The sequence below is a fragment of the Zonotrichia leucophrys genome, chromosome 6, assembly GCF_028769735.1.
Source record: "Zonotrichia leucophrys gambelii isolate GWCS_2022_RI chromosome 6, RI_Zleu_2.0, whole genome shotgun sequence".
In the NCBI taxonomy this organism is placed as follows: Eukaryota; Metazoa; Chordata; class Aves; order Passeriformes; family Passerellidae; genus Zonotrichia; species Zonotrichia leucophrys.
In genome coordinates, this window is record NC_088176.1 from 2,670,053 (window position 1) to 2,697,312 (window position 27,260).

General features: G+C 45.1%; 1 protein-coding gene across 3 annotated transcripts in view; it reads left to right on the forward strand.

Moving 5' to 3' along the window:
- C6H10orf90 (chromosome 6 C10orf90 homolog) overlaps positions 1 to 27,260 on the forward strand; it is a 98,440-nt gene that overhangs the window by 59,509 nt on the left and 11,671 nt on the right. For 2 of the 3 annotated variants that reach the window (XM_064716941.1, XM_064716938.1), the window contains exons 2-4: positions 9,022 to 9,116; positions 11,874 to 12,924; positions 26,606 to 26,878. In XM_064716941.1, coding sequence (XP_064573011.1) covers positions 11,955 to 12,924; positions 26,606 to 26,878 — 1,243 coding nt within the window. In that variant the 5' untranslated portion in view covers positions 9,022 to 9,116; positions 11,874 to 11,954. Of the gene's footprint in view, positions 1 to 3,857; positions 3,883 to 9,021; positions 9,117 to 11,873; positions 12,925 to 26,605; positions 26,879 to 27,260 lie in introns of those variants that run through there. The other variant, XM_064716939.1, reaches the window with a different exon arrangement.

Sequence of the window (27,260 nt, forward strand, 5' to 3'; positions counted from 1 at the left end):
AAAAACATCTGTACCCAAGGCACACATCATTTTCTGGAGTCACTGCTGTTTTAGGAGTATTAAAAGGAAAAAAAAAAAATCAATAAATACCATTGTTACGCCAAAGCATCTCAAAAAAACCCCTGCAGCAGGACATAAATTGAGTCATGAAATGCATAACAGGCAGCACACTTGTCCTCTCTGAATTTCTCTTTCAAAAGCAGGTAAATATAAGAAATATTGAATTGGGAGGCTACACAAAAACCTCGAGCTCTTATTATGCACAAGCAGCTCTGGGCAAATGTGTACATTTTGTAATTGCTACCAGTTCTGAGCAACACGGGCGGAATTTTTATTTACAGAATCCATTTGTGCCATCAAACTCTATGCACGTTGTGACCTTTACATAAATACTGGTAATAACACTAAAATCACTCTTCATAAATATAATTTTTTGGCTGCAGAACTGCTTTGCCTTTGTTTGATTATGCACTGTATTTGTCATGTTTACAGTCACTTAAGAATTTTCTGGCTGTCTCAAGCATTCCTGGACTTCCAGAAATGGATGTGGTCTCTAAAATGGGGTTGTTTTAATGCCAGGTTGGGAAGGGGATTCTGAGAGGGGTGAAAGAAATTTTCCATCAGCTCTTTATGGAATGTTTCTGTTAATTACATCTTTATTCTGAGAGGATATTGGGTGCTCAGGGTCAATAAACCAAATAATGTGACAGTAGGTACTAATGAATCTCAGTGCAAGGCTCTGCACCAGGAATTGTCTTCAGAATTCCCTAAAATTAGAAAAATTTAGGTGCTGATGTTGCCTGGACTCACATCCTTTCTTTGTTTCTGTCTCCTGGTTACTTTATTTTCTGTACAAACTTCTGGCACATCCAGTGTTCATATTGAAATATTGAATATGTTTATTCAGGTTCTAACCCAAAAGTCAGCGCTGCAAATTTCTGACATAGAACAGCCTCCAGTGAGTGCCTTGCTTGTGTTTTTCCCCCTCTCTTGCTTCCCATGCCAGGCCAGTGACCCCTCCAGGGCAAAACCCCTCCCTGGGATCCCTAATCCCACTGAAGGTTTTGGTTAAAGAAATACCAGCATTTTCCCAAAAGAATAAAATGGTCACCAAGTAGGAATTTGGCAAGGAACCTCCCTTGGTGTGAGCACCTCATAGAGGAATCAGAATTTCCCAGGATCTCCTAAAGAGGATTCCTTTTCTCTGAGCAGAATTTGAGGGTTTTTTTGTTGTTCATGTTCTTGTCACTGTTTTGCCAAACCCTCTTAGAAAAATGTGTCCAAACTATAGAAATGTATCTGTGTCCCAAATTCATAGTGAGTTGTATGGATAATATTGGATTGCCCAACAGCACATCACTGAAAATTAAAAAAAAAAAAAGGAAAAAAGAAAGAAAACTTGGAGGAGAAAGGGAAAAGGGAGAAAGTGAAGAATTTTCTTAATTTTGTCTGTGTGATGGATGTGCTGGGGGTGATCCCCGTCTTTATATTATTAATTGGAGATAAAGAATAACAGCAATGCATAATGAAAACACCATTTTTTTTTCACTTATGCATGGGTTTGAAGATCTAATTCCTGTGCTCTTTCCAGCCCCCTGATGAGCACCTTGCTTCTAATAACACAGATAATGAGACATTCATGACTTGTGGCTTTTTGATAGCAGACCAGAACCCATTTGTCCCTTCCATGGTGGATCCTGTAATCATCTCTGCAGGCAGCCAGCACAGCTCCAAGGTGTGCAAACAGGGAGAGATAATTCACTTATCAAATCTCACTTGTAACAGAAGAAAATCCCTCCTGACACGTTAAAAAAAAAAAAAAAAACAACAACAAAGAAAACTCTTCTATTTTGTTTACACAATGACTCCTTTTCAGGCTGAAATGATTTCAGGCTGTTAGGCTCGCTCTGATTTGAAAGCCTTCCCCACCAAGCTGCCTTAAAACACCCTCATTTTGTGCCACTGTGTTCAAGTGCTTTCTTTTGTGGCAGAGTGCTTGTTTGTGTTGGTTTGGCTTTTTTTCATGACAAGAGAGGTTTCAAGGAAAGGGCTGGAGCAGCTTTCCCTGCTTTGAGCCCATGTTGCTGTTTGACCCCTGCTCTCAGGATGTGCAGGTGGCACAGGAATTAGATCTTCAAACCCATGCATAAGTGAAAAAAAATGGTGTTTTCATTATGCATTGCTGTTATTCTTTATCTCAAATTAGTAATTTAAAGACAGAGATCACCCCCAGCACATCCATCACACAGACAAAATTAAGAAAATTCTTCACTTTCTCCCTTTTCCCTTTCTCCTCCAAGTTTTCTTTCTTTATTGCTTTTGTAAGTTCAGCAAAGATGCTCTGAGAGGACTGAAGGACTGTCCCTTTGTCATCCTCTCTTGAGGAGCACATCCTGTGTGGTTTTTAGATGTGTTTGAGCTCTCAGGATGGCTCCTTGTTCTCCTTAAGCATCCTGGTGAAAATTCCTTACACCAAGGCTGCTAAATGTGAAATCCTGCAGAGATTATCAGTGTAACCCCTTCCCTCTTCCTTGAATTTAACGTCACTTCTGGAGGCTCATGAGAATGTCCAGGAAGGACAACAAGAGAAGCTTCCTGGATCCCTGCAAGTGTCCAAGGATTGGACACCGGGCTTGGAGCACCCTGGGATAGTTGAAGGTGTCCCTGCCCTTGATCTTGAGGCCCTTCCAACCCAAACCATTCCATGTGCCTGTGCCAAGGCTTGCTGGAGACACAGCACTCTCTCCTCTAGCAACTAAACACAACATTTTTGGTAAATTCCCTATAAATCACTTTGACAGCAGCAAGGACTCTGACAAAAGGTGGAATTTCCACCATTCGTGTCTCTACTTTTCATACCAGGAATGTGAACTTGAGCTTTGCTGCTCAGTTTTATTTCAGGTGACACCAGGCTCTGCAGTTTTATGATATCCTCTCTTTATGACACATGAAGAAGATCAGAAGACACAGGTTTGGTTCCAGTGTTCATTCCAGCTTGGCTTTCATCTGTGATGTATCCACCACGTCCGGGTGGATTTTTTGGATGACTCACCTCAGATCTGAAGGAGCAAACCATGATCACTCCCAGCCCTTACTGAGCAGGGAGCCTGATGAATCTTTAACCACGACACTTCTTTTTCCTCCAGGCTTCCGCAGGTGTTTGAATTTAAAAAAGCCACAAGGAAATTGAAACAGTTCTAATGTTTTAAGCAGAGTCGAGTATAAATTACTTCCTCCAGTAAGAATAATACACAGAAGGAAGAAAAGGCCTTAAAAAAAATGTTTAAGTGAGACACTGTGTTAGGAGAGTGATTGCTCTGATACCCCACCCTGCAGCTAAGCCATCCCTGGCCTTTAGCTCCCAGGTGCTAAGTGGGGAAATTGAGGAATTTTGGGGAATTTTTGAGTGCTGTAGGGATCCTGCTGCCATGTGTGACAGTGTTCACAGGGGTCCGAGGATGAGGGAAGAGACAAGGATCTGACTCCATGTTTCAGAAGGTTGATTTATTATTTTATTATATATATTCTATTAAAACTATACTAAAAGAACAGAAGAAAGGATTTCATCAGAAGGCTGGCTAAGAATAGAAAAAGAAAGAGTGAATAACAAAGGCTTGTGGCTCAGAGTCCGAGCCAGCTGACTGTGATTGGCCATTAATTACAAACAACCCCAATCAACAGATCCCAGATGCACCTGTTGCATTCCACAGCAGCAGATAACCATTGTTCACATTTTGTTCCTGAGGTCTCTCAGCTTCTCAGGAGGAAAAATCCTAAGGAAAGAATTTTTCATAAAAGATGTCTGTGACAGCCATGGACATGAGTGGGAGCTCAACTCCCCTCACCAGTCTCATGGATGCTGAGCTGAGATCAACAAAAAAGGTAATTTTTTTGTAAAGTGGAGGAGGTTTCCACTCTTTTCAGAGCAGTGTGTGTGTTCTGCAGTGCTGTTTGATGGTGTTCTCAGGGAAGCACTGGAGGTTCCTGGAGGCTCCAGAGTTCACTGTGAGGTGATGCTGGTGGCTCAGAGGGGACAGGGGATGTGGTCAGTGCAGAGCAGGCAGGGCTTGGAGCAGAACAAGGGAGACCAGAAGTGCTGACACACTTTTGAGATTTGTCAGCATGTGAACAGTAAGTGACTAAAATATGCCACTTTCCTGACAAAAACTGGGGCTGAGGCCAGGGCCAGTGCTCTAAAGTCATTCCAGCTCTGCCTCGTGTCACTCTGGGTGTCAATCATAGAATGCTTGAAGTTGGAAAAGCTCTCTAAGATCAAGTCCAGCCATTTCCCCTGCACTGCCAAGGTCACCCCTTGTGCCCATGTGCCACATCCACAAGATTTCTGAACACTTCCAGGTGTAGTGATACTGCTACTTGCCCAGGCAGCCTGTTCCAATTCTTGAAAACCCTTTTGGTGAAGGAATCTTCCCAATATTTTCCCAACCTGTCCCTGCCCTGGGCCAGCCTGAGGCCGTTCCCTCTGCTCCTGTCCCTGTTCCCCCCGGCTGTGCCCTCCTGGCAGGAGCTGTGCAGAGCCACAAGGGCCCCTGAGCCTCCTTTGCTCCAGGTGAGCCCTGCCCAGCTCCTCAGGGATTCTGCAGCCCCTGCCCGGCTCCTCAGGGATTCTGCAGCCCCTTCCCAGCTCCTCAGGGATTCTGCAGCCCCTGCCCAGCTCCTCAGGGATTCTGCAGCCCCTGCCCAGCTCCTCAGGGATTCTGCAGCCCCTTCCCAGCTCCCTCAGGGATTCTGCAGCCCCTGCCCGGCTCCTCAGGGATTCTGCAGCCCCTGCCCAGCTCCTCAGGGATTCTGCAGCCCCTGCCCAGCTCCTCAGGGATTCTGCAGCCCCTGCCCAGCTCCCTCAGGGATTCTCCAGGCCCTTCCCAGCTCTGTTCCCTTCCCTGGACACCCTCCAGCCCCCCCAATGTCCTTGTCACTTCTGGTTTATCATCAAACAGTGTCCCTCGGCCTGGCAAGGACCTGAACCACTGGGAAACCAGCATTTTCCATGGTTTTTATGTGAGTCCCAAGTTTTGCACAAAACCTGAGCTGGCTCCGTGTGGGGCTGTCCTGGGCCTGCCAAACATTCCCAGGCCGTGATTCCTCAGCAGCTCCCTCACCTTTGCCATCGATCTGGGCTCCAGCAGCTGATTTACAAGCACATCTTTTCTGAGCCATTATCTGAGGCAGCTGCCAGTTGGCCCGAGGCAGGATCCAGGCACTCGAGACGGGGGAATCGGTTCCAGCTGCACTCTGTAATTAGGAAAACCCTGGGCTACAGCCGGATGTCCAGATGCCTCACAGAATTCACAGAATTCATAGAACTCACAGAATCATGGGTTGGAAGAGACCTTCAAGATCATCGAGTCCAACCCAGCCCCAACCCCTCAACTGAACCCTGGCCCCCAGTGCCACATCCAGGCTCTGTTAAACACACCCAGGGATGGGGACTGCACCACCTCCCTGGGCAGCCATTCCAGAACTTTATCACTCTATTTTTCCTGATATCCAGCCTGTATTTCCCTTGGGGCTGTGTGCTCTGGTTGTGTCAGTGCTGCTGCAGACAGAGCCCAGCCCCAGCTGAGCACAGGCACCTTTCAGGAGCTGTGAGAGTGATGGGGGCAGCCCTGAGTCTCCTTTTCTCCAGGCTGAGCCCCCCCAGCTCCCTCACCAAGGAACGCAGCCTTTGGTTCAACAAACAGGATTTGTGAGGGGAGAAAATTAAGAAGAGTGAAGATGTCACAGGACAGAGGTCATGTGCCAGCAGTTGCTCCTCTGTTCCTTGTGGCATCTCCCATTTTTAATTGATTATGGTGGGAAGGGAAGGTCTGGGGAGGTTAAACCAATCCTCAGGATTTCAGCTTGGAGTGAAATAAGTTTCTCCTGCTCCCCACAGAGACAGAAAGTACTTGAAATGCCATTTCTTTCATGTTTTCACACCAGGGAAAAGTGAACTTTGCATTTTGTTGTGTAACAAGGGTTCCAGGGCAATGTGTTTTGTCAGCAGTGAGCATTTGAACGCTCAGTGTGGGACATGTCTCAGCTAAAGCCCTGTGCTGACTGTAGTGCCTTCACTGCAAACACAGATTCAAGTTCTTTTTAAAGGTTTGAGGTTTTTGTTCCCTTGTTCTCTTAACATGAATTAACAAATGTGAAGCTTCCAATGATAGATTTAATAATACCATGATAAATGCCAGTGCTTTTGCCACCAATGCCATTTAATCTGTCTCAGCAAATACATTCAATGACTTGCCAAAAGTTTGAGTGTTTTCCAGCTGTAGGATTCCTATAGCAATGTGAGAATGTCCTTGCATGGGATAGGGTACAAAAGGGGGATAGGGTACAAAAGGCAATGCAAAACTCCACTGTGGATGATTTAGCAAAGGAAATAAATATAAATATTTCTTCTTCTTCTTTTTCTTCTTCTCATCTCTATTCTTCCTGCCACTCCTGATCCAGAAAGAGCTATTTTTAAAGTTAGGCAAGAATTTACCAATCTATTCCAAGGGATCTGTGGGATATTGTAAGGTTGTACCCATAGATTATTGCTAATCATGGGAGGTTACTTGGGTAAGAATAATTTACCTGTTCTGTGCAATCTGGTGTGTGGACCTTGAAAACTTGTTCTTCTTTCACCCTGTAGTCCTCAGTCTTTCTCTGGTGCTGGAAATGCACTTGAATTAAATTCATGGAAGAATGAGGCTGTGGGATCTGATTTATCCCTGCACTGCCTCTGGATTTCCTTGTGCACCAGTTGACATTCAGAAGTTGATGATCACCTGTTGTAGTTTCCTCCTTGATCTGAGACAACTGTAGGGTTTTTACTGCAAAGCATTTCAGGAAAATATTGATCACTTAGTGGAAGTTGTTGCTTTAATTACATAGGGTTTTTAATCAATTTTCTGTTAATGTCTTATTCAATCCAAGAATTTCTTCTTTACCCCTCTCCCCAGGTTATTCCCTATTTAGTCGCTTTAAAAAATAAATAAGAGCAAGCATGGCTGCTCTTCACCATGAAGGTGCCCACCTGTGATTGATCACAGCACTGATACACTGAAAATAACCTTTCCATGAGGCTTCCCCAGCAGCAGAGAAGAGGATTTTGTCCTTGGGTCCTGTGCTCCTCACTGTGCACCATGGCAGGGTGAGGAGCTGGCTCCAAGGCATCTCACCTGTGTTTGGTGCCAGCAGTTTCCAGTGCCTTTGCACTGATGCCACCCCAGCATTATTCCTTTGCCAAAAAACATGGAGTGGGCCCTCTGCTCTGGCTGTTTGCTGGACTCTGGTTTTTCCCACACTGTGGCTAATGAGTCCAGCTGTTTGCTCTGTGGCTCTGGACTCTGTTGCTCAATGACAAAAACAAACCTCTTCCTTCATGCCAGCTATGGACATACATGGTGGCATCTTGGAGTTATGCTAGGGAAATGTTAAAGTATATTTTAGTGTACCTTATCAAAACAAAAAGCTCATCAAACACCCTCTAAATGTTGTGGTGGGACTATAGATTTCTTGAGGGATAGATCTGATATCTTCCTCCTCCTGCCCTTCACCAAGGAGATGAATTTTGTTGTGGTGGGCATGGTTTAATAAACAGTTCCTAAAGTGGAGATGATTTATATTCCTTTGTTAATATAATGTAACACATAAACTGAAATTCTGCTTAGCAAAAAAATTTCTCCTGTGGCAGCCTGCCTGGGTGGAAGAAAAATAATACAAAAGGTCTTACCAGTGGTGTGACATGTTGCTGTAAAACAACAGCCAGGAACGTCAAGAGATTTCAGTCCAAATGGAGAATTTCTGAAAATTAATTTTGGATGCTTAATACAAACTAGAAAGTAACGTAATTTCTGGCAAAACAGTTGACAGCAGACGTAATGCATCAGTGCAATAGCCCAGACTGTGTTAAATGGAAATTAGCTCCATGCAAAAAGCTGCAGAGAGGGAATAGTGCTTGCAGAAAACAGCCCGTGACAAGAGCAGAGGTTGAGGTGCTGGTGGAACAGTTATCACTGAACTGGGAATGCTGGGATGTAAGAGAATTTGTGGACGTGGTTTGGAATCACTGCAGATCTTTAAATGTGAAGGTGACCCAGTGCCAGTGAAATCCAGCTCATTGCCGGGCTGTGCTCCCCGTTCTGCAGAGGGCACAGAAAGGGTGTTTGTTGAAATCTGTGGGAAATGGAAAGATAGGAACTTCCACAGACATTGAAGGGTTTGATCTGCAGCCTTGGGAGAAGCTTGGATTGATGTAAAAATACAATAAACAGATATTAAGCAGAAAAATAATAAACTTGTGTTTCTATAGTTGTAAGTAAGAATATGCCTGAAGTAGGTGAGAAACTGCACTGATGAGATGGTGAAGGGTTTATAATGCAGGGCTGGGGCTGTATGGAACGAGCTGAGAGTTCAGAAGTTGGAACAGGAGCAGATGTGTGCCTGTGAGACAGAAGCCCATTGGACAAAAGCATCCTCAGTGCAGCAGAAGTGAGTAAAGGTGATGGGTCAGAAAAGCAAAATAAACCCTGTGGCAGCTGTCCATGGGGTTAGAAAGTTCTAGATTGCCTTGTAACAAAGAACTTGTGACTGCTCTGAGCTATGGCTGAATGCTTGCTCCTCTGAAATCTCAGGGACTCTGAGACTGATGTTTGTCTGAGCAGTAAATTGTTATTAGCCCAACTGTGGTCCTATCCCTTAATTAATGCAGGATTATAATAGAAATCCACATTTCCCAGCTTCCCCAGTCCCTCCACAGTGCTGCCCAAAGCCATGGAAATCAAAAGCAGAGACAGTGCAGCTTTGGATCAGCCCTGGACACAGTGTGGGACTGTCCAAGTCCCAGCAATAGAATCCCAGGGTTTTTCCAGAGCCTTTTCTGTGCAGGGGGAGAAACAGATCCCAGAGCAATCAGATAATTTCCAGGACTCCTTCCTTCCCTCCTGCTGCACTCCATTTAAAAGCACATTTTCTAACTCATCTCCTCCAGAACACTGACAACAATGTTCCTTTCTCTGTGTTTTTCCCCAGGGGTGACACAAAAGCGCTGGGGCCCTGATGGTCAGAGGACATGCACAGGCCTTCAGTGGGAGAGCGGTGTGTGGGGAAAATCCAGCCCTACCAAGGTAAAATAAATAAATTCTGCTTGGGGAGCAGTCAGCAGAATGCAGGAGGGTTTAAAAAACAATCACTGATTGCTGAGCAGAATGTTTGGACTTGGTTTTGTTTAGCTAAGCTTAGCTTAGGCAGCAGAAAAGCCAAATATAATGATGGCTAAGTGTTGTGATTCTGTGTGCTCTTGGTGATGGGGAAAAATGGCATGTTTTGTTGGGGAAAAGAAGTTGTAAAAAAACCCCCACGAGGCTAAATCAAGCAATATCCCAAATATCAGTACACTCTGCCCAATATGTCCTCAGGACAAAGCCTGAGGTTTTCAGCTCACCACAATTACTTTGTGTATGTGTGGATTTTTTTTCACAAGATGCAGTGAAGCTTGAAAGCTCCCAACGAGCACAGGATCAGCTGGGCAAACCTTAAAGATCCAATTCTTTGCTAAAGATTGAGAGGAGGAAATAATACATATTTTCTACAGAAAAAAGGAATGTAAATTATTTAAAATATTGGCGCAGGAGTTTGCAGCTAATCAGGAGCGTTTCTGACATGCCTTTGGACTCTTGCAGGATGTCTCCATCTGTGCAGCCCTCAACAAAAGAAATAAATGTCAAATTAACTACTGGAGCATGAGAGATGCATCCAAAATAAAGTCTCTCAAGGAACATTCTTCTTTGGTGCCCTGTAGAAATCTGGGGGAACTTGAGAGTTTTGGAAGGCATGCAAAGGTCTTAAACCTGTAGGTAGAAGTAAATGAAGTGAAGAAAATATGAGGCAAATGTTGTTACAAACCATGAAAGAAACAGAGGAGGAAGAAAATGCTTTCCCTGAGGCTGTGAAATTATTGAATTGTCCAAACCACAGGCAGCTGGTTTAAAAGAGTTGATAAAATTTATCTGGCATTTCACCTCGTTAATAAACTCTTGATCTACCTCTGCCCATTTGGGTTCCCAATGGGTTCCTTCCCAAGGGATACAAAGGAGCTGTTTCTGGTGATGTTTTCCTGCATGAAGGAACAGCACAGGGATGGTTTCATAGGAGCTCAGAATCATGGAATGGTTTGAGTTGGAAGGGTCCTTAAAAATCATCTCCCCATGGGCTCCAGTGTGGTGTCACCCTGATATCTTGAGAAGGCTGACCTAGAACAGAGGCTGGACAGAGCTAAAGAATAAAGCAGGGATTTATCCAAAGCATCTCCTCCATGGATGCACCTTGGGCAGCACCAGAGCCCAGCCAGGGCTGCACCCAAGATGAACCAAAATGGCCCCAAAATGCACGGCCGGGCACGGGCTCTGTCCCTGGGATCAGTTCTGCTCCATTTGCACCTTGCAGTTCATTGTCCCATCCCAGCTTTAGCCCAGGCAGTCCCACCCTGCTTGTTTTTCTCTCTCCAGCCCACGGTGTTTGTGCTCCTGGGCTGGGATTGGGATCATTTGTCCTTGGTGCCCAGCTGGAGCAGGAATTGTTTTGTCTCCCTGCTCTGTGCACAGAGCTCACCATGCCCTGATGTGAAGCTCAGAAATGCACACTAAAGTAGCACAGAATGGGAAACATAGAAAAGCCAAACCTGAGGCATCATTTCCTCCTTCCTGAGAAGGGTGACCATGGCACCAGGGAGGTCAGAGCAGTGTCAGTGTCACCCTCACAGCCCTCCTGGAGGAAGGACAATGTTGTGTTTTGAAGCCCTTGTTGAGTCCCGGCATTGATTATCAGGTGATAGAGACACTCAGCTAGGATTGGGGTGAATTCCCAATAAGCAGGAGTTGATGGCACCCAAACACAGAATGGGCTTTCTTTAGGAAGCTAATCCTCACATTCTGCATGCCAATTCAATGTTGTGTTTGGGTTTGTTTTTTTTTTTTGTATTAGGATCAAGAGATCTGGGAACACAGGGCAGGAGCAATCTAATCAGCCAATTTACAGCAGCAATGAGATTAGGCCAGATGCTTTATTGAATGGGACTTATGAGCCCAATGGGGTAGATAATAACAACAGGAGGCCTTAAACTCAGGTTTACTCTGTTAGAGAGCTGGAACATAAAAGCACCTCTTTGTCACCTCAGGGGAAGTAAGGTGTGGTCTATGAAGATGGATATTTCCTGTCATGGATGGAGAAATTAATCTGGGCCACTCTCAGTCTCTGGACTACTGTCAATCAATCTTGTACATATGTGTTTGTACATTGTTGGCAGGTGTCACCAGGGAATCATAAGAAAAAGAGAACTAATTAATTAAAATAGTACTCAGAGCCCTTATGAGGCTGTATCTCTTTTTTGGGAGTTTTTCATGCCTATAACTGGTGAGGTTGTAAAGCTGTCATGCCCCTGATGCCCACATGTCTTCTGCAGCATGTGATGTCACAGGGCAGTGATTCATAATGTACTTAAATGCATTCTAAATTCCAGCAGATCATCATGAAAGAGGAATTTATAGTCTGAAACTGGCAACTGTCTTTGCCATGTCCATTTTTAAACAGCCTCCAATCCCATCCATGGTCATGAGTTAAATACTCAAAATAATGCTATGGAATACAGGTTTTAAATTTTAATATTTTTCCCTTCACCAGAGTGATAAAGTTTTCATTGAAGCCTCCCAGACAATTCAGAGCTGATTTCAAGAGCGTGCATTTTTAAATGACAAAAACGTTATTATGAATAGAAAAGTAACAAGAGATCTTGAACAAAACTGTCTGCTGTGATAGATGGTAGACAAGAAACAGTTGCACACAGGATATTGGAGTATGGTGATAACTGGGAATCTTTTCATTTACAGGAATCTCTCCCTTCCCAAAACACGACATTGATTTCACCAGTGATCACTGCACAGATTGATGAGGAGAAGCCCTCTGTGCCTATGCAGGCCCTGCTCCCCCAGCCCAGAGCTCCTCACACAGAGCCGTCCTTGCCTACCCAGGGCTCAGCCATCGTTAGCAGAACATTTCTGGTGCTTCCCAGCCGCTTGGAGATCCAGGCATCCTTAGAGGACACCATGTCACCGTCGGACTCTCCCGGCCCAAAGCAGTGTCCAGGCCAGCAGAGAGGCTTTGCCTCCATCACTGTCACGGCCAGGCGTGTTCCTGTGGGCTCAGGGGAGCTGGCAGGTGGCCCTGGGGCTGGCCAGGAGCCCAGCACCGTGTCCCCCACACCCAGCACAGTCCCCGCTCTCCTCGAGCGCTGGCCTCCCCCAGCCCACGCCATCCAACCTCCTTCAAAGGCTCCCAAGTCTTGCTCAAGATTAGGTGAAGAACCCCAAAAGCAGCTTTTTGACCCTGGAATCAAGGAGGATGGCGTGGGTCTCCAAAGCAGTGATGGGAGGGAGAAAATTCCACCTTCATTCATCTCCTGTGTCCAGCTCCAGGTGTGTGACCCCTGTCCAAACACCATCTATTATCTGGACAGGTCACTCAGCGTGTGCATTGACCAACCTCGAGTTAAATGCCAAAAATTGTACAGATCCACGTTGTCCTTGAGCCTGAAGTGCAGTTTGTCCGGATTAACAGCAGATGGAGTAGATGGCATAGCTAATGGAGAGCCCATGGAGGAGACAGCTCCAAGGAAGCTCCCAGGAGCACACGGAGCTCCGCTCAGATCCCACCTGAGCACAGACCTCACGGGAAATAAGGTAATTAAGGAGGAGAAAACAAAGGAAGGACATTTGGGTCGTAAATACCCTTTGCAAAGTGTCTTTGCCTCGGGACTTGCAGCATTTGTGGATGTTCCCAGAGGGCCTCACAAGGCAGCAGCAGCTGAGGAAGAGGATGAGCAGCCTGGCAGCCACCACACTGTGCTTTCCCTCCAAATTCCTCATTCAAGCAATGAGGCAGGTAAGTCATTTCCACAAACCTCAGGCTGGTGGAGCAGAGGTTCAGGCTGGAGCAGCCCCACCACAGTGATCCTGTGAGAGCAGATAAGAGCAATTTCTACTTCTGCAGAGGCTCAGGGAGCTAGAGCACAGCCCAGAGGTTTCCAGCTCCAGCACTGCCATGAATATTCACCATGGCAGTGATGTGTGCTGCTCATCAGCTGAAAGAGAGAAATCCCCCTGTGTTTTCTGCATTAAATCCCTTTTCTAAACTATTTATAACAGTATTTTTTTTATTATTCTTCCAGCAACCTGCAAGTGCTTATCCCCTGAAAATAATTAGGTTTATCTTTGAATAAGGGCTGAATTTCAAGGTGTGAATTTTAAGGAGATGACTGCACTGAGCTTGGTTTTGTGCTCCTTGCAATTAAAAATGATCTTGTTTTCAGCTTTTATTTAGAAGGCTACAGTAATAAGCCCAGGCTTTTATACTTAATGGAACCAGGTAAAAGGTTTGCAAATCTTGAATACATTTGTTTCCAACCTTTCCAAGCATTTTACAAACATAAAATGTTCTATGCAGCATTGCCCCTTGGGGAAGGGAGAGGGGCCCTGGGGATTGCTTCCTGCCAGAGTGGTGCAGCTCCTGCTGCACTGGGATTTTCCAGCACACTTGGATAGCCACAGCTGGGTTTATTGCCTTTCCAGGAAGGGAAGGTGGATGGGAAGATTGTCAATGAGTGCAGTCTGTTTTTTACCAAAAGCACAAAGATTAAACTCGCCCCCTCTGTATCCTGCAGCCTTGGGCTACGTTTAATTGCAATTACCCTGTTCTTATATGGCCTTTTTGAGCTAAGGGTCAGTGCATGAACACGAGCCACTTCCTAAAGCTCCTTTGTACCTTCATCCTCCCAGTGTGCCAGTGGAAGGAAGCAGAGATGAGAAGCCTCACACTGCCTAGAGGGCTGGGCAAGGTGCAAACTCCCCCCAGTCCCTGCTGCTCTCCCTTTCCCATGCCTGAAATCAGTGGGATTGCTCCTGCAGGGGCACAGCCTGACATAAAATATTCCTCTGTTTTCCTAAGCATAATCCAGGCTATGTGGTGTTAGACAGGAGAAGAACAGTGGGGAACAGGAGAGGGAAGATGCCAACCAGTGCTAAGGGGTTTGGGATGAAAATACAAAGGGATGGCACCAGCAATTGCAACACTTCATTGTACACATCCTAATTTTAAATATCAGGGAATATCACTCCATGGGGAGTGTTATGTATTCAGGGCTTTATTCAACACCATCTAAGGTTTCTCTGTGATAAAGCAGATTTAAAACTGAGCCTTTCCTAGGCTTAGTGATGCCATGGTGGCGTGGAAGAACCACTTTTACTAGAAATAATTAGAAAGTGAGTTGGGAGGCTGCTCCTGGTTCCACAGTTTTACTGAAAGGAGGAAATCAGTGAAGTAAGGAGCTGAGAAATACTGGTTTGTGATAAAGAACTTCCACCATTTGTGTACATAAGACTATAGGTGTAAATAAACATGGGAAGTGTTACCTTTTAACTGCTTCCACCTTTTGTGTGGGTCATAATGTAGAATGCAAAGATATACATTTCTTCTGCTCAGACTCTTTGTAATGTGTAAGGAGGTGTTTATCAGCCTACTACAACTTTCCTGTGTGAAATTTGTATAAACAACCAGAATAATGCTCCAAAACAACAGCAGGATAATCCAAGTAATGAGCTCGTGCACAGCCATCAACCATTTAATAGGAGAAGCCTGGTAAAATGCATGGGACATCCACACTGGTCCTCAAAATGAGAAGGAATGGTGTGGTTTTAACCTGGGACAAATGAGAAACTGAGTCCTTTTTACTTCTGGACTGGGTGAAGTGAGGAGGAGAAGTATTGGTATGAGATTATCAATCACAAAATCATTTATGTTTGAAAAGACTTTTAAAATCATACAGTCAAACCAGCCCCCAGCACTGCCAAGGCCACCACTGACCCACATATCCATTGCCACATCCAAAGGGCTTTTAAATCCCTCTAGAACTTGACAACCCTTTTGGAGAAGAACTTTTATCCCATTCTAGATTCCCAGTTATTTTGGATATTTTTTTCCCTCTGCTGTTTACTAATTCAAACCTGTTCCTGTTAGGCTTTGCTCTGCTCCATCTTTATGCAATGAAATGTTTGTGAAATGAGGTGTTTAAAAAGAAAGGGGAACCAGCAAAGAAGGGACAGTGAACAAGTTTTGCCACAGTGTTCGTGCTTTAACTCAGTTATCTTATGGATGAGGTAACTGCAGAGAGCACTTTGTCCATTACATTTCTGATGACCCAGAAAGTTGGAGTTTATATTGGTTTGCAGCTGTAGGCAAGAGCTTCCTGCCAGCAGAAATACAAGTGGTAATAACATCACTATGCTGAGAGGAAAAAAAAGAAAAATTACTTTCAAGGCTACAGTTCTCTGTATGAAATCTGTAAATGCAGTTTGCAGGATGTATAGGTTGCTTTATTAGGATCTGAGTTGGAAGGAGCACCCAAATGCTTCTCTGCTTTACAGGTGCTGGGGCTGGGTTTGCTGTTTCCTCTAGGCCCAGCTGAGTGTCTTTTTCCTAATCTTTGTGTGACTTCACTGCAGTAATGACGACTCTACTTACTGTATTACTCATTATTTCATGTCCAAATCCAACTGTTCAAGACTTGGCTTTACATGGACCTGGATAACTTAATCTAAGGCCCTTCTTTCAGCAGGAGGCCGGGCCAGGTAATCTCCAGAGTTATGTATTTCCACCATGTGCCTCATATGAAAAGGATGCTTTAGGATTATTAATGAAATGTAAATCTTGGGCTCTGCTCGTGGATGGGAATTACACTTGGAAATCCAAATCTCTGGGACCCAGAGTTCAAAGCCATGGTTTATGCTAGAGCATCCCAAGGATGGAATATGATATTTCCCCACTGTGGACTCTATCTTCTATTGGCTGCACTGCTTTGGGTCTTTACTTCCATTATCTGGCAAGAAATGGGACTGTAAGGGCTGGAAAATCCATGTTGTACATGAAGTCAGGCTGGAACCGTGGGAGGACAGAGCCGTGGGACAGAGCTGTGTTTATTTTTAGTGAGTGGCCAACATTCCCATCCCTGGGGCAGCTGCAGGGACGTGTGAAGGGTCCCACTGGGGGCCACACGAGCCACCCACCTCAGAGATGTGGCCAAGGGCCAGCCCAGGCCAAGCTCCACGAGGTGCCTGCCACGGGTGATGGATGTGCATCACCCTGCCTTTGGTCACGGCTTTTAACAAGCTGTCAGGACTTGCTAACGCTGCTCTTAGGCAATGCTGCAATTTCCTTTCCTGTCTGCAGCTGATGTCTCATAAATACAAGGTAAGTTAGAAATGAAAAGATTAGTCTTGTTTCTGCTGAAGACAGGAACATTTTTAATATTAATTTCTCACCTAGCTTTCATGAAGAATGTATTCCCCATGAATATCTAGTTCTCCATCCGTCTTTCACTATCTATTACCCTACTGGGCACTAGGCTGAATTATTAAAAAGGAGAAAAAAGAAGAAAATGGGACAATTTTAAATTCTTTTTGACCTCTTGATTAAACAATATCATCTCTTTTCTAGGGAAGATTATAAATGCCAACATCTAAATTTATCCATTTGAGCTTAGATAGCAGTAAACTTCACGCCTGAGCGCCTTCACACATCTCAGCTCTTTTCTAAACCAAAATATTTCCTGCTCACCTCTACACTTTTGTTCATGTTTTGTTGTCATACCCAAAACTGATGTGGAGAGATATTAAGGAATAACGGCTGAGCTGGAGAGTGAATCCACTCTGGATGGTGGGTGCTGTGCTGGATCCCTCTGCCCTGAGCTGAGGTGCAGATGTGCAAGGAGGGTAGGGGGAGATGACAGAAGGGAAAATCATGAATTACATTGCCATGTAAGCCAACCAAAATTAGGGACATCAGGGTTATAAGATAATCATATGGCCACAACAGCGTGGTCATAGGACCAGGGCATTGACAATCCCTGTGCCAGGCACTGCTGAGGGACATCAGATCCTGGGGTCAGTCTTGGACAAGAGAGACCTGGAGGGGCTGGAGGGTGTCCAGGGAAGGGAACAGAGCTGGGAAGGCCTGAGACGAGGGAGCTGGGAAGGGCTGCGAATCCTGAGGCTGGAAGGGCGCAGACCTGAGGAGGGCAGGGGCTGAGAATCCCTGAGGAGCTGGGCAGGGCTGCGATCCTGAGGAGCTGGAGGCTCACCTGGAGCAAAGGAGGCTCAGGGGCCCTTGTGGCTCTGCACAGCTCCTGCCAGGAGGGACAGCCAGAGGGAACAGGGACAGGAGCAGAGGGAACGGCCTCAGGCTGGGCCAGGGCAAGTTTGCGTTGGGTATTGGGGAACATTCCTTCATGGAAAGGTTTGTCCAGGCCTGGCATGGCTTGAGGGCAGTGCTGGAGCCCCCATCCCTGGAGCGATTCAAAAGCCATGTGAAGGTGGCACCTGGGGACATGGTGGCCATGGCAGAGCTGGGAATGGTTGGAGCCCAGGCCCAGAAGGTTCCAGAGTTCCAGCCAGAAGGGCTCCATGGTTCCACACTGCAGTCAGCAGCGGGAGGGGATGGCACACAATGGGGATGGCACACAATGGGGATGGCACACAATGGGTGGCTGTGATGAACGTGCTCAGCAGAGCCCTGGGAGCTCTCCTGCCTCTGGGGTGTCCAGGGCAGCACTCCCAACGTTCCTCTTTGAGAATTCAGGGATGAAATGCTCAGGAGGGGAGGGACGTGGCCACAGCAGTGAATGAGACACCCCAGACACTCGGTAATGCCAATGCTTGCACCTTTGCCCAAAGAGCGTGGCAGGGGACTTGGAAGAATAATTTGCCTAATTAAAACAACCCAAGGCAGCCAGTGGGGAAAACTGAGATGGGATCTGGGCTTTGGGTTTGTTAAATGGCCCCAGATGATTACAGATTTCTGTTTCCTTCTTGAACTTACTCATTAACAGGTGCTGAAGTCAGCAGTGTTAATGAGTTTTTAAGGGGTAAATAACTAGACTTGAATTTGTTTCAAGGTCTGTTTTAATTTTTTGATGCATGCATGTATATTCCTCCTCATACTGGGGTAAAATCAGAACAGCTGGTGCTGTGGGACTTTGATAAGCTGCTACCTGCAAAGCAAAAATATATTTTTGTTTGAAATATACACTGAAGAGCTCCAGGTATTTGAGACATATATGTATCAAGAAAATCTTGTGGGTCACCTTTAAACTAATAGATCAACCTGGTAACAGAATGAGCTAATTAGGAAATCTGAAGGCTATGAGTAATATTTACTTTCATTAATTAAATAGTATTTGAAATGCTGTGATGAAGGAATGTGGCCTGTTGTTCTCACCTCATCTTCTTTGTTTATGGGAAAGTCACCATGCAATAAGCCAGAGTACAAGATTTGTACGTGTGTAAAAATAAATATATATATATACATGAACAAGACATAATTAGAGGAAAGCAGTTCCTGACAATATGGAATTTATTGTATAGAAACTTGAGCAGCTCCAGCTGATGCTAATTAACTCTCCACCCTGCAAATGTGTGCAGCAGAACTGGTGGTGAAGACAGGAGAAATATGAAATATGGCACAGGAGATTTTACTTATCTTGCACCTGCTAAGCACAAGGAGCCAAATCTTCAGCTGATGTCAACCAAGTGAAATCTCTGCCTGCAGAGGAGTGACACTGATTTACACCAGCCAGGAATCTGGCTGGGGATGTTACTGACTTGGCATTATGGACACAGCAGCTGGTGCTGACTTGTTAAGAACAAAGGACCACATGCCAAAAAGCCCATTAAAAGGAGCTCCTTTGATGTTTCACTTCATCTGGGATAAATTTGAAATGGAGGAGGCTGTCAATTTTCCTTAGTCTAGACATTCTGTGTCACTGGGTCCGTGTTACACTGAGGTGTGACCTTCATGTGCTGCATCCCCGGAAAATGAGGATTCAATCACTGCAGGTGATGAAAACTCGAGTGAGGAACTGGAAATCCTGTTACTCTGGAAGATGCTGCCAGCCTTTGAGACAGACCCCAGCCTGTGTGATGGGCCAGAGCAGTTTCCTCTCTTTATCTCTGAGCTTTTAATTTCATTTGTAGAAAGAAGGGGATGCCTCATATTTTCTGGAGGGTCCTTTTGCATTTTTTAGAGTAGCAGCTCTTCAGCTTTGCTCTGTCTCAAAGGCCTGCTGTCTTCCCCATCATCTGGTGGTACAAAGGGTGTAGGAGAAGGAAGGGATCAGCAGGAGGGATATTCTTTGATATTCCACTCCTTTAAACTACTTATTTATGAAATCAGGAGACAGATGTGGTGACCTCCTGTCCTGCCATATGGAGGCAAGGCTACCCCTGGGATTGTGAGCAATGCTGTCAGCAAGGGAGAAGGGTGATGCTCAGGGCTGTGAGAGCCAAAGCTGGCTTTCAGTGACAGTGCTGTGATGTCACAGTGACCCTGGCTGAGGTCATTTTCCTGTGGAACCAATTGTTCTTTATCAATTTCTCTGTGGTTTAGGGCAACGAGCAGCCAGAGATGGTTGGATCTTCTTGGGGTTGGTTTCTTTGCAATTTTCTTGTGGATTTTTTTTGTTTGGTTTTGTGTGATCATAAAATAATTTGACTGGAGTTGAAGTTTCCTTCAGGAAATGCATTTTGAGGATTAAAGGCTCAATTTTCTGTTCTGGGACATTGCAATGAAGCTGTTGGGTAGGAAGGCCATTGTTTCTCTGGAAGACAGAATGATGTCTGCCCTGTTAATGATGATACAGAACACAGTTTTATGAGTGAAACTTATAAATTAGATTTTCCCAAAGATGTTCGTGTTGTCTGAAGATCCGAGTTAAAGTTCAGCATATGAAAACTGAGGGTTTGATTCTTCCTCTCTTTTCCATTTTGGATTCCATGATTTAAAGGTCTCTTCCAACCTACACCATTCTATGATTCTGTGATTCTGTGACATTTCTATCTGAGCTGTCAGCCTTGGTAAGAATGTGAGACAGTTTGAAGTGAAAGACTGGAGGGTACAAGTCACTCGTTAGCACTCCAGGCCAGCAGCAGGGCTGGAATACCAGAATCATTAAAATAATGATTAAAAGAGATGGGCTCTGTGGATTCAGTGACTGCATTATGCCACTGGAGTAAAGAGCCTCATTTTCCCCTAATTCACACTTGGTTTAAACCAGGAACGACTCTTGTACAGTCTGTGAAATGAATACTTGGCTCAGCCTGGCTGCGGTAAATTATCAGAAGGAGCTGAACTAGGTGCCTCAGACATGATGAGAATTCCAAGTGGCCCAAGCCTTTCTTACCCTGAAATTCGCCATTTAAATGTTCTGAATCATCCTGAACGTTTTTTTTTTCCAAGTCACACTGCATCAGATTACTCCTTGAGTCACTACAATAGCGTCTGATAGCTTCTAGCATGACGTCCTGGAAATGCAAACATGGATTTCTAACTCGGAGGGTTTGGGTCTGTGGCTGTTACAGGCAATGTCTCGAAAGGACAGCAGTAAATATTTTTTCCTTTCACCCTCTCCCAGCTCATAGGAGGAGAAAGGGAAAAATGCTAGTAAAACATACAAACCCTGTAGTTTAGCAGCTGGATATTGGGAGCTCCGTGGTGTGAGCAGTCACCTCCATCCTGTGGGTGGGTTATTAGCTGTCCACTCAAATATCCTGCTGCAATTACACCCTCTCATGATTCCAGGTGTAAGGTGATGTCCTGCAGGTGCCAGGCAGGAACGTTTCCTTCTCATTAAGGTTGGGAAAAGTCCTGCAAGATCACCAAGTCCAACACCACCGTGTCAACTAAACCATATCACCATATCACATCTGCTACTTTTTGGAACACTTCCAGAGATGCTGGCTCCGCCTGGGAAGCCTGTTTTGGGGTTAACCACTCTGTCAGTGAAGAGATCTTTCCTGCTGCCCAACCTGGACCTGCTCGGGTGCAACTGGAGCCTGTCAAATTGCAGGATTTTGCTGGTGCAACCGCTGCAAATCCTCCTTCCACCAAAACTCTCCATGGCAGCCAGACTGGGTGCTGCAGGTTGGTCCCCATTCCCTCCCTGGAATAAGTGATGTTCCCTTGTTTAACAGCAAGGGAGAAGGTCAATTAATTACTTGAAAAGTGCTTGGAGAAAATAAATTGGCCTTCAGCAGGGAGAGGCTGATTGTTAGGGGCTGGTGATTAGCTGGGTTTGGGATTGTTTGCTCTGAAGCCACTACAATAATTTTGCCCAAAGCCTTCTGTAAACAAGCTGTTTCTTGACATTAAGAAGCTTTTCCTACTTAGGACTGATTATAGGTTTGAAGCCTAACAGCTCTTAGGTACACTTTCTGTTTTAAATGATTACAACTTTCTACAGTCAAATATTAGCTTTTGCCAAAAGAAAGCCTCTTCCTTTTGAGAAATATGGCCACAGCTGTCAACATGGTTTAAAAAAAAAAACCTACCAGAAAGAGGTAGCTAGGAAAAAGAGAAGGTTTTTTGCTAGAGATAATTTTTTAATCTAGACTCTTAGCTTGAGGTGTTATTGATAGAGCTGAGATAATTAAGCTTTATCCCCAGCAGGCAGGGCTGTTTGAAGAAGCATTAATACAGGTGCAATGACACATTCATTGGGAGGAATGGGCTGGCTGAGCCTCTCTCCTGAAGCCAGCAAAGTTACCTTGACTTTGGATCTTGGCAGTTCTGGGAATGGAGCTGAGGACACGGCCCAGCTCTGTTTCTCAGGATCCAGCCCCAGGTTTTTATTGAAAGGTGAATCAAGACCTTGTTAAACATCACATTTTGAACAGGGAGTGTGGGCAGAGCCACAGTACCAGGAATTCGGGTGGTTTCCATGGATGTTGATGCTGAGCAGCAGCTGATGCTGCCTCTTGCAAATGAGTCATTTGAGAAGCATCAGGAGACAGTTTGGGACAAAAGTCTCATTGCTGGTCAGCAGGAATTTTAGTCAAAACATGAATTTTGTGGCACCCCTGGCCGACTGCAGCTCGCTGACTGATCACAAGTGATGCCTTTTGTAAAAAATAAATCCTCCATCCTACCTTGCATCCCTTGACAAACCCTGGCATAACTAATAACGCTGCCATGGCTCTCAGTGTTTCCATTTCTCTGGGTTCCCAGGCTGTTGAGATGATGTGCTCTGTTTGCTCACATCTCAGACTGCGTGGCTCAGCTGTGCCAACCCTTGATTCATGATAAGGGCTGGGCCATCAGTCTCTGTCAGACACGGGCTGGAGCCCTGCTCGGGATTATGGATGGCTGCTGGAGGCACGTGTGGGTCTCCACAACTACTGGGGCTAAATCTTGAAGGAGGCAGAAGTTTCTTATATTTGAGGAATGTTCATTCCTGCTCCCCTCTGCTTGGGGTGTTGGCAGCATCGGCTCCCAGCACGGAGGTCCGGCAGAGCTCAGCAGCTCGGGATGTGGGGCTTTTTTATGGAATTCAAACAAACCCCCCAGCAGGTGGTCTGCAATGTACAGCCACCCCCAGTGCTGATGTCTGATCTCATTAGGGACACCCGGGCAATCAGCTCAGTGTCCCCTCCCCAGCCACCTCTCGGCCTGACTCGGTGGCCGGGGAGGATTTGCAGCCCTGCCTCTGCTAAAATGAGCTTTGGCCAGTTTCAAAGGAGCACTTTGTCACAAATCATCAGAAATCCACACTGGAACTCTGGGAAGAGTGTTATATTCAAGGATGAAAAGCTGAATTATCCTGCTGTAAAGTGAAATGGGGGGAAAAAAGCAGTAACAATGGAACAGGGGATGTTTGCCTGGATTGTGTGTGTCTCAAATTTAACCTGCTGTAATGCAGGGTCACTTCCCGTTAGCAAAACCCCCTGAAGGGAGAGAGGGGAAATGTAAAAAGATACTTTACAGTAAAACAATATACTTATTTTACTCCAAGATCAAGGATTCTTTTTTTTTTTTAAGGAGCTTTTGAAAACCTACCCTTGGTTTTACAGAATATTTTAAACTCCTCCTATATGGTATGGTTTTCACTAAGTCATTATTTAAAAATTGAGCTCTTGTCATCTTTCTTGCACAGGGCAAAAATGACTCTTCTCCAGATGTAATTATGACTTTGTTCCTTAAATTTGCTTCTATAAGCAGCTGAACTTTTCCAACTACAACCTATACTGGCTGAATTTTATTAATGGAGTCACTCTGCTTTCTGTTTCTTTGAGTTTTGCTCTCCCATATCTCCCAAAGCATTACACTTGCATGTCTTTGTTCATTGGTTTTAAAGGCTTTCCTCAGCTGGGATAATAGAAAAACCATCTATTTCTGGTCATCCAGTTGCAATTCTGGCTATTCTCAGTGGGGCATATATATTTCAAGCTGGGTTGGTGGAGGGATTTAGATATACAATTCCAGATAGTCTTAATGAGAGTAACAGTCCTAATTCCCCACACAGAATATTAAAAATGGGTCCAGGGTGTGCAGAGTGAAACGCTGTGATCTTACCTTTAAGTACCTTTGCCTTGTTCTTTTTTTTTTTTTTTATTCCTAAATATCATTTGCATCTGTGTTCATTAAAGTAACTGAGAGCTGCTTTGAGGATGAGGGAGTTGATTTTTGGAGCCCCTGTCTGGTTTGCTTTGCTCTGTTTTCCTGGAGATTTTGCTCCACCTGGGTGCACCTTTGGAAGGGAAAGGTTAATTCAAGAGGGAGCTGGAAGAAAGAATTTAGCAAATTGACTCTGTTATTATTCTGATTGCCTTCAGTGTTAGACAAGAAGAAGATGCACATTTTTTATTGCTTTAATTAACTACCACCAAAAAAAAGATCCCCACCATGCTGTGAATCTAATAAGGATTAAGATTCAGTTAGAATATTAGAACCAGATCCACAAGGAAGAAGCTTTTCGTGCAGGAAGGACGTGTTGATTTTGTTCCTGAACTTCATCAGGAATCATGGGGGGTTTTGAAATTCTTTCTCAAGGCAGCCTTTTATCATAAAATGCTAAGAAGCATCCATCCCCTTTTTGTAGTTTTTGACCCCATTCTTAGTTTTGTTCATGCATTTCTTTTCCTTCTCTCCTAATCCACATCTTCATAGGGGTCCCCCAGGCCTTGTTGGGAGGATGCCACTGGTGGAGTTTCTTTCAGCAGGGAAGCGGTGCAGAGAGGAGAGAAGGTTTTCTCCATTTGCACAACGCGTAAGAAATTTCCTGGAGCTTAATTGTCCATTCTTGAAGGTTGCTGTACTTACACTTGGAAGCCAATATCCATGGAGAGCTAGTCTGGTAGTTAGGAGTAAATGGGCTGTGAATACTCCAGGCAGCTCCTCTTTCTCCTGTTCAGATCAATATTCTGAGTTAGAGAGGGGAGATGTGGCTTGGAGCCTCCTCCTTCCCTCGCTCTGGTCTCCACTGTTCTACCCTTCTCCCTTCAGCCCATTGTGACCCCCCTGATGACTCCTGCTGATTTTGGGGAGCCCAGCAGCAGCAAACGGCCCCTCCTGGGGACACAGAGCTGCCTGGAGCAATTTGACAGCGAAGCTGTTTGGCTTCACAACACACATTTGCTGCACAGACCGTTTCTTGATATGAAGGCAAATTATCTCCCACTGTGATGCTGCCATGGATGAGCAGAAACTCTTTCCTCCTTTCCTCTTTCTTCTCTTCTCTGTGTACTGCTGGCCAGTAAACTATTTTAATTTAAAAGGTGATTTAATGAGATAATCTGTTTTCCATTCAGGTTCTTCCTGGGGCTTAGCTCCCCTCCTTTTTTCCCCTCTATCCATCTGATTTCTTGGCTGCCTGAGTGAAAGGGCTTCCTCCCCTGCTGCTCTGCAGTTCCTCAGTGCTACCTGCTGCTTTCTTCATCTTCTCCTACCCCACTGCTTGTTCCTACTCCTCCCACAGCCACCCTTTGAGCCCATGACCCCATTAATCTGTCCCAGTGCTTTTTCCCCCCTCTCTGTGCCATAAGACATTTTTGTGTGACTGCAGGAATGGGATTGGTCAGGGAGCAGGTCCATGGATATGCAAGAGCTCTGAGGGGATGCACAGAATTGAGTCTGTCCAGTTTCTTGGGAGCATTTGCATCAAAACTATTTCCATCTGAGAAAAGAGCTTGGTTGTGATAAAAGATAAGGGAGATATTTGCAATGTATGAAAAGCACAGAGAAAAATAAGTTCTGTCAGAGAGCAGGAGAGCTTGGATGTTTGAGACCTCTGTGTGCACCTCCTTGCTTTGACCAGATTTTCTGTAGGGCTGTGAAACTGCTTTGGATGGGGTTCATCTCAATGAATTTAATTAAAACCATTAAAACCAAGGTTTGTTTTCTTCTGTTTGTGCTGATCTTCAGGGATCCCTCACTGGAGGATCCCCTGAGGAGCTGACTCCTTCTCACTGTATGGGCAGCGACAGGAAGGAGCTCAAGATGTTGTGGTTGGAGTCGATGATCTCTGAGGGCTTTGCCAACCTAAACAATTCTGTGGTTCTGTGCTCCGATCTACAGGGAAAGGGAAAAAGAGGAAATGCTGTTTCTTAATGCCTCTGATTTTCTCAGAAATACTGCAGAGTCAAAAGAGACATGAGCCAGTCAGGTCACTAAATTGCATAGGAGATCATCATTTTGTGGAAAAGAATATTTCTTATCTATTGTGGATAAGGATTAAGGATTGGGAAAGTGAACTGCAAACTTCCCGTGAGGCAGGATCTGATTTTAGTGAGTGACTTTGAGATAAGGAAGTGTCAAACACAGAATCACAGAATCATTTAGGTTGGAAAAACCCCTCACAATCATTGAGTCCAACCATCACCCCAGCACTGCCCATCACTAACCCATGTCCCCAAGTGCCACATCCACAAATTCTTCACAAATTCTTTAAATCCCTGCAGTGCCATCTCACCCTTTGCCATGAATTGGCTCAAAGGAGAAAAACACTTCTTCATCTTCACTCTGTCCTCAGCCAAGACATGGCAAAGAGTCAGCAGGGAAAGAATTGTGTTAAATCTGCTTTTAAAAAGACCACAAGAAAGGTGAAGGAATCTTTACAATGGCCTGGAGGGACAGGACAAGAGGAATGGCTTTCCACTGCCAGAGGGCAGGGATAGATGGGATTTTGGGATGGAATTATTCCCTGGGAGGGTGGGGAGGGTGACCAGAGAAGCTGTGGCTGCCTCTGGATCCTTGGAAGTGTCCAAGGTCAGGCTGGACAGGGCTTGGAGCACCCTGGGACACTGGAAGGTGTCCCTGCCCATAGAAGGGGGTGGAACTGGATGTTCTTTAGGATACATTTCAATTGGAAGTGTTGCAGGATTCTAGGATTTGAAATTGTTTAAACCTCATCAAAATCATTGTTATGGGTTCAGCGGTGGCTGTGATGAAAACCAAGGCCTAACAAGTTTTGGGATCAGGGTTTCATCCCCTCTCCAGTGGGGTGGTTGCCTCAGGAGCATCTCCCACCCCCAGCATTTCCAGTGCCCCACTCTGGCTCTGTGCAAAGCCATAGCAAGAACCAGCCCCCGAAAGTCCAACTTGTACAACACTTTGCCATTGCAGTTTTTGATTGCTCAGCCCCTACAACTCCAGGATCCTGCCACACCAATAAAAAACACATGGATTAGAAGGCTGAGAAAAAAAAAATTCCCATGTTATAAGATTGTTTTTCTGTTTTTCACAGGAACACCAATGCTGTTGGGAAGCAGGAAGAGGAGCAGCACAACAACCCCTGGCTCCCTTCCATTTGCAGCCTCCAGAGAAACCATTGCTGCTGCTCCTGATGGCTCATCCAACAGGGCAGATCCCTCCAAAGACCCCTCCAAACCCAAAGAGATCCAAGCACAGGGTGTCCTGAAACCAAAAATGTCTGTCTCCAACAGCACGTGCAACGTAAAGGCGTCATCAGGAATGCTCTGGGAAGAAAATGTTCACAGGCAAAAGCAGCTCCTAAAAAGTAAGGTACAAATCCTACTGTGGTTGTCAGGAATATGGTTTCAATAATAAGATGAGATCAGTCTCAGAGAAAAAAAAAGTGAAATAATGGAAAGTCAGGCCATTTTTGTGCAGCTTTAAGTGCTGAGCGTGAGTCATCTGGTGAGAGATCAATCAGCTGATCTGACTGTATACATTGCTATGGTTCATAGAAAACAAGATTAAAATGACCAAGATAGGCTTAGATTCCCAAGAAAATCTTGAAAAAGCATAAAAATTGCAGAGTCAAGCAGCCCCAGCCTACCCAAGTACTACCAGTAGTGAGGTTATTTTACAACCTTGTTCTGATACCTTTCTTTCACTCCTTCAACCTTTTTTTTAATGACACAACAACCTGAACTATG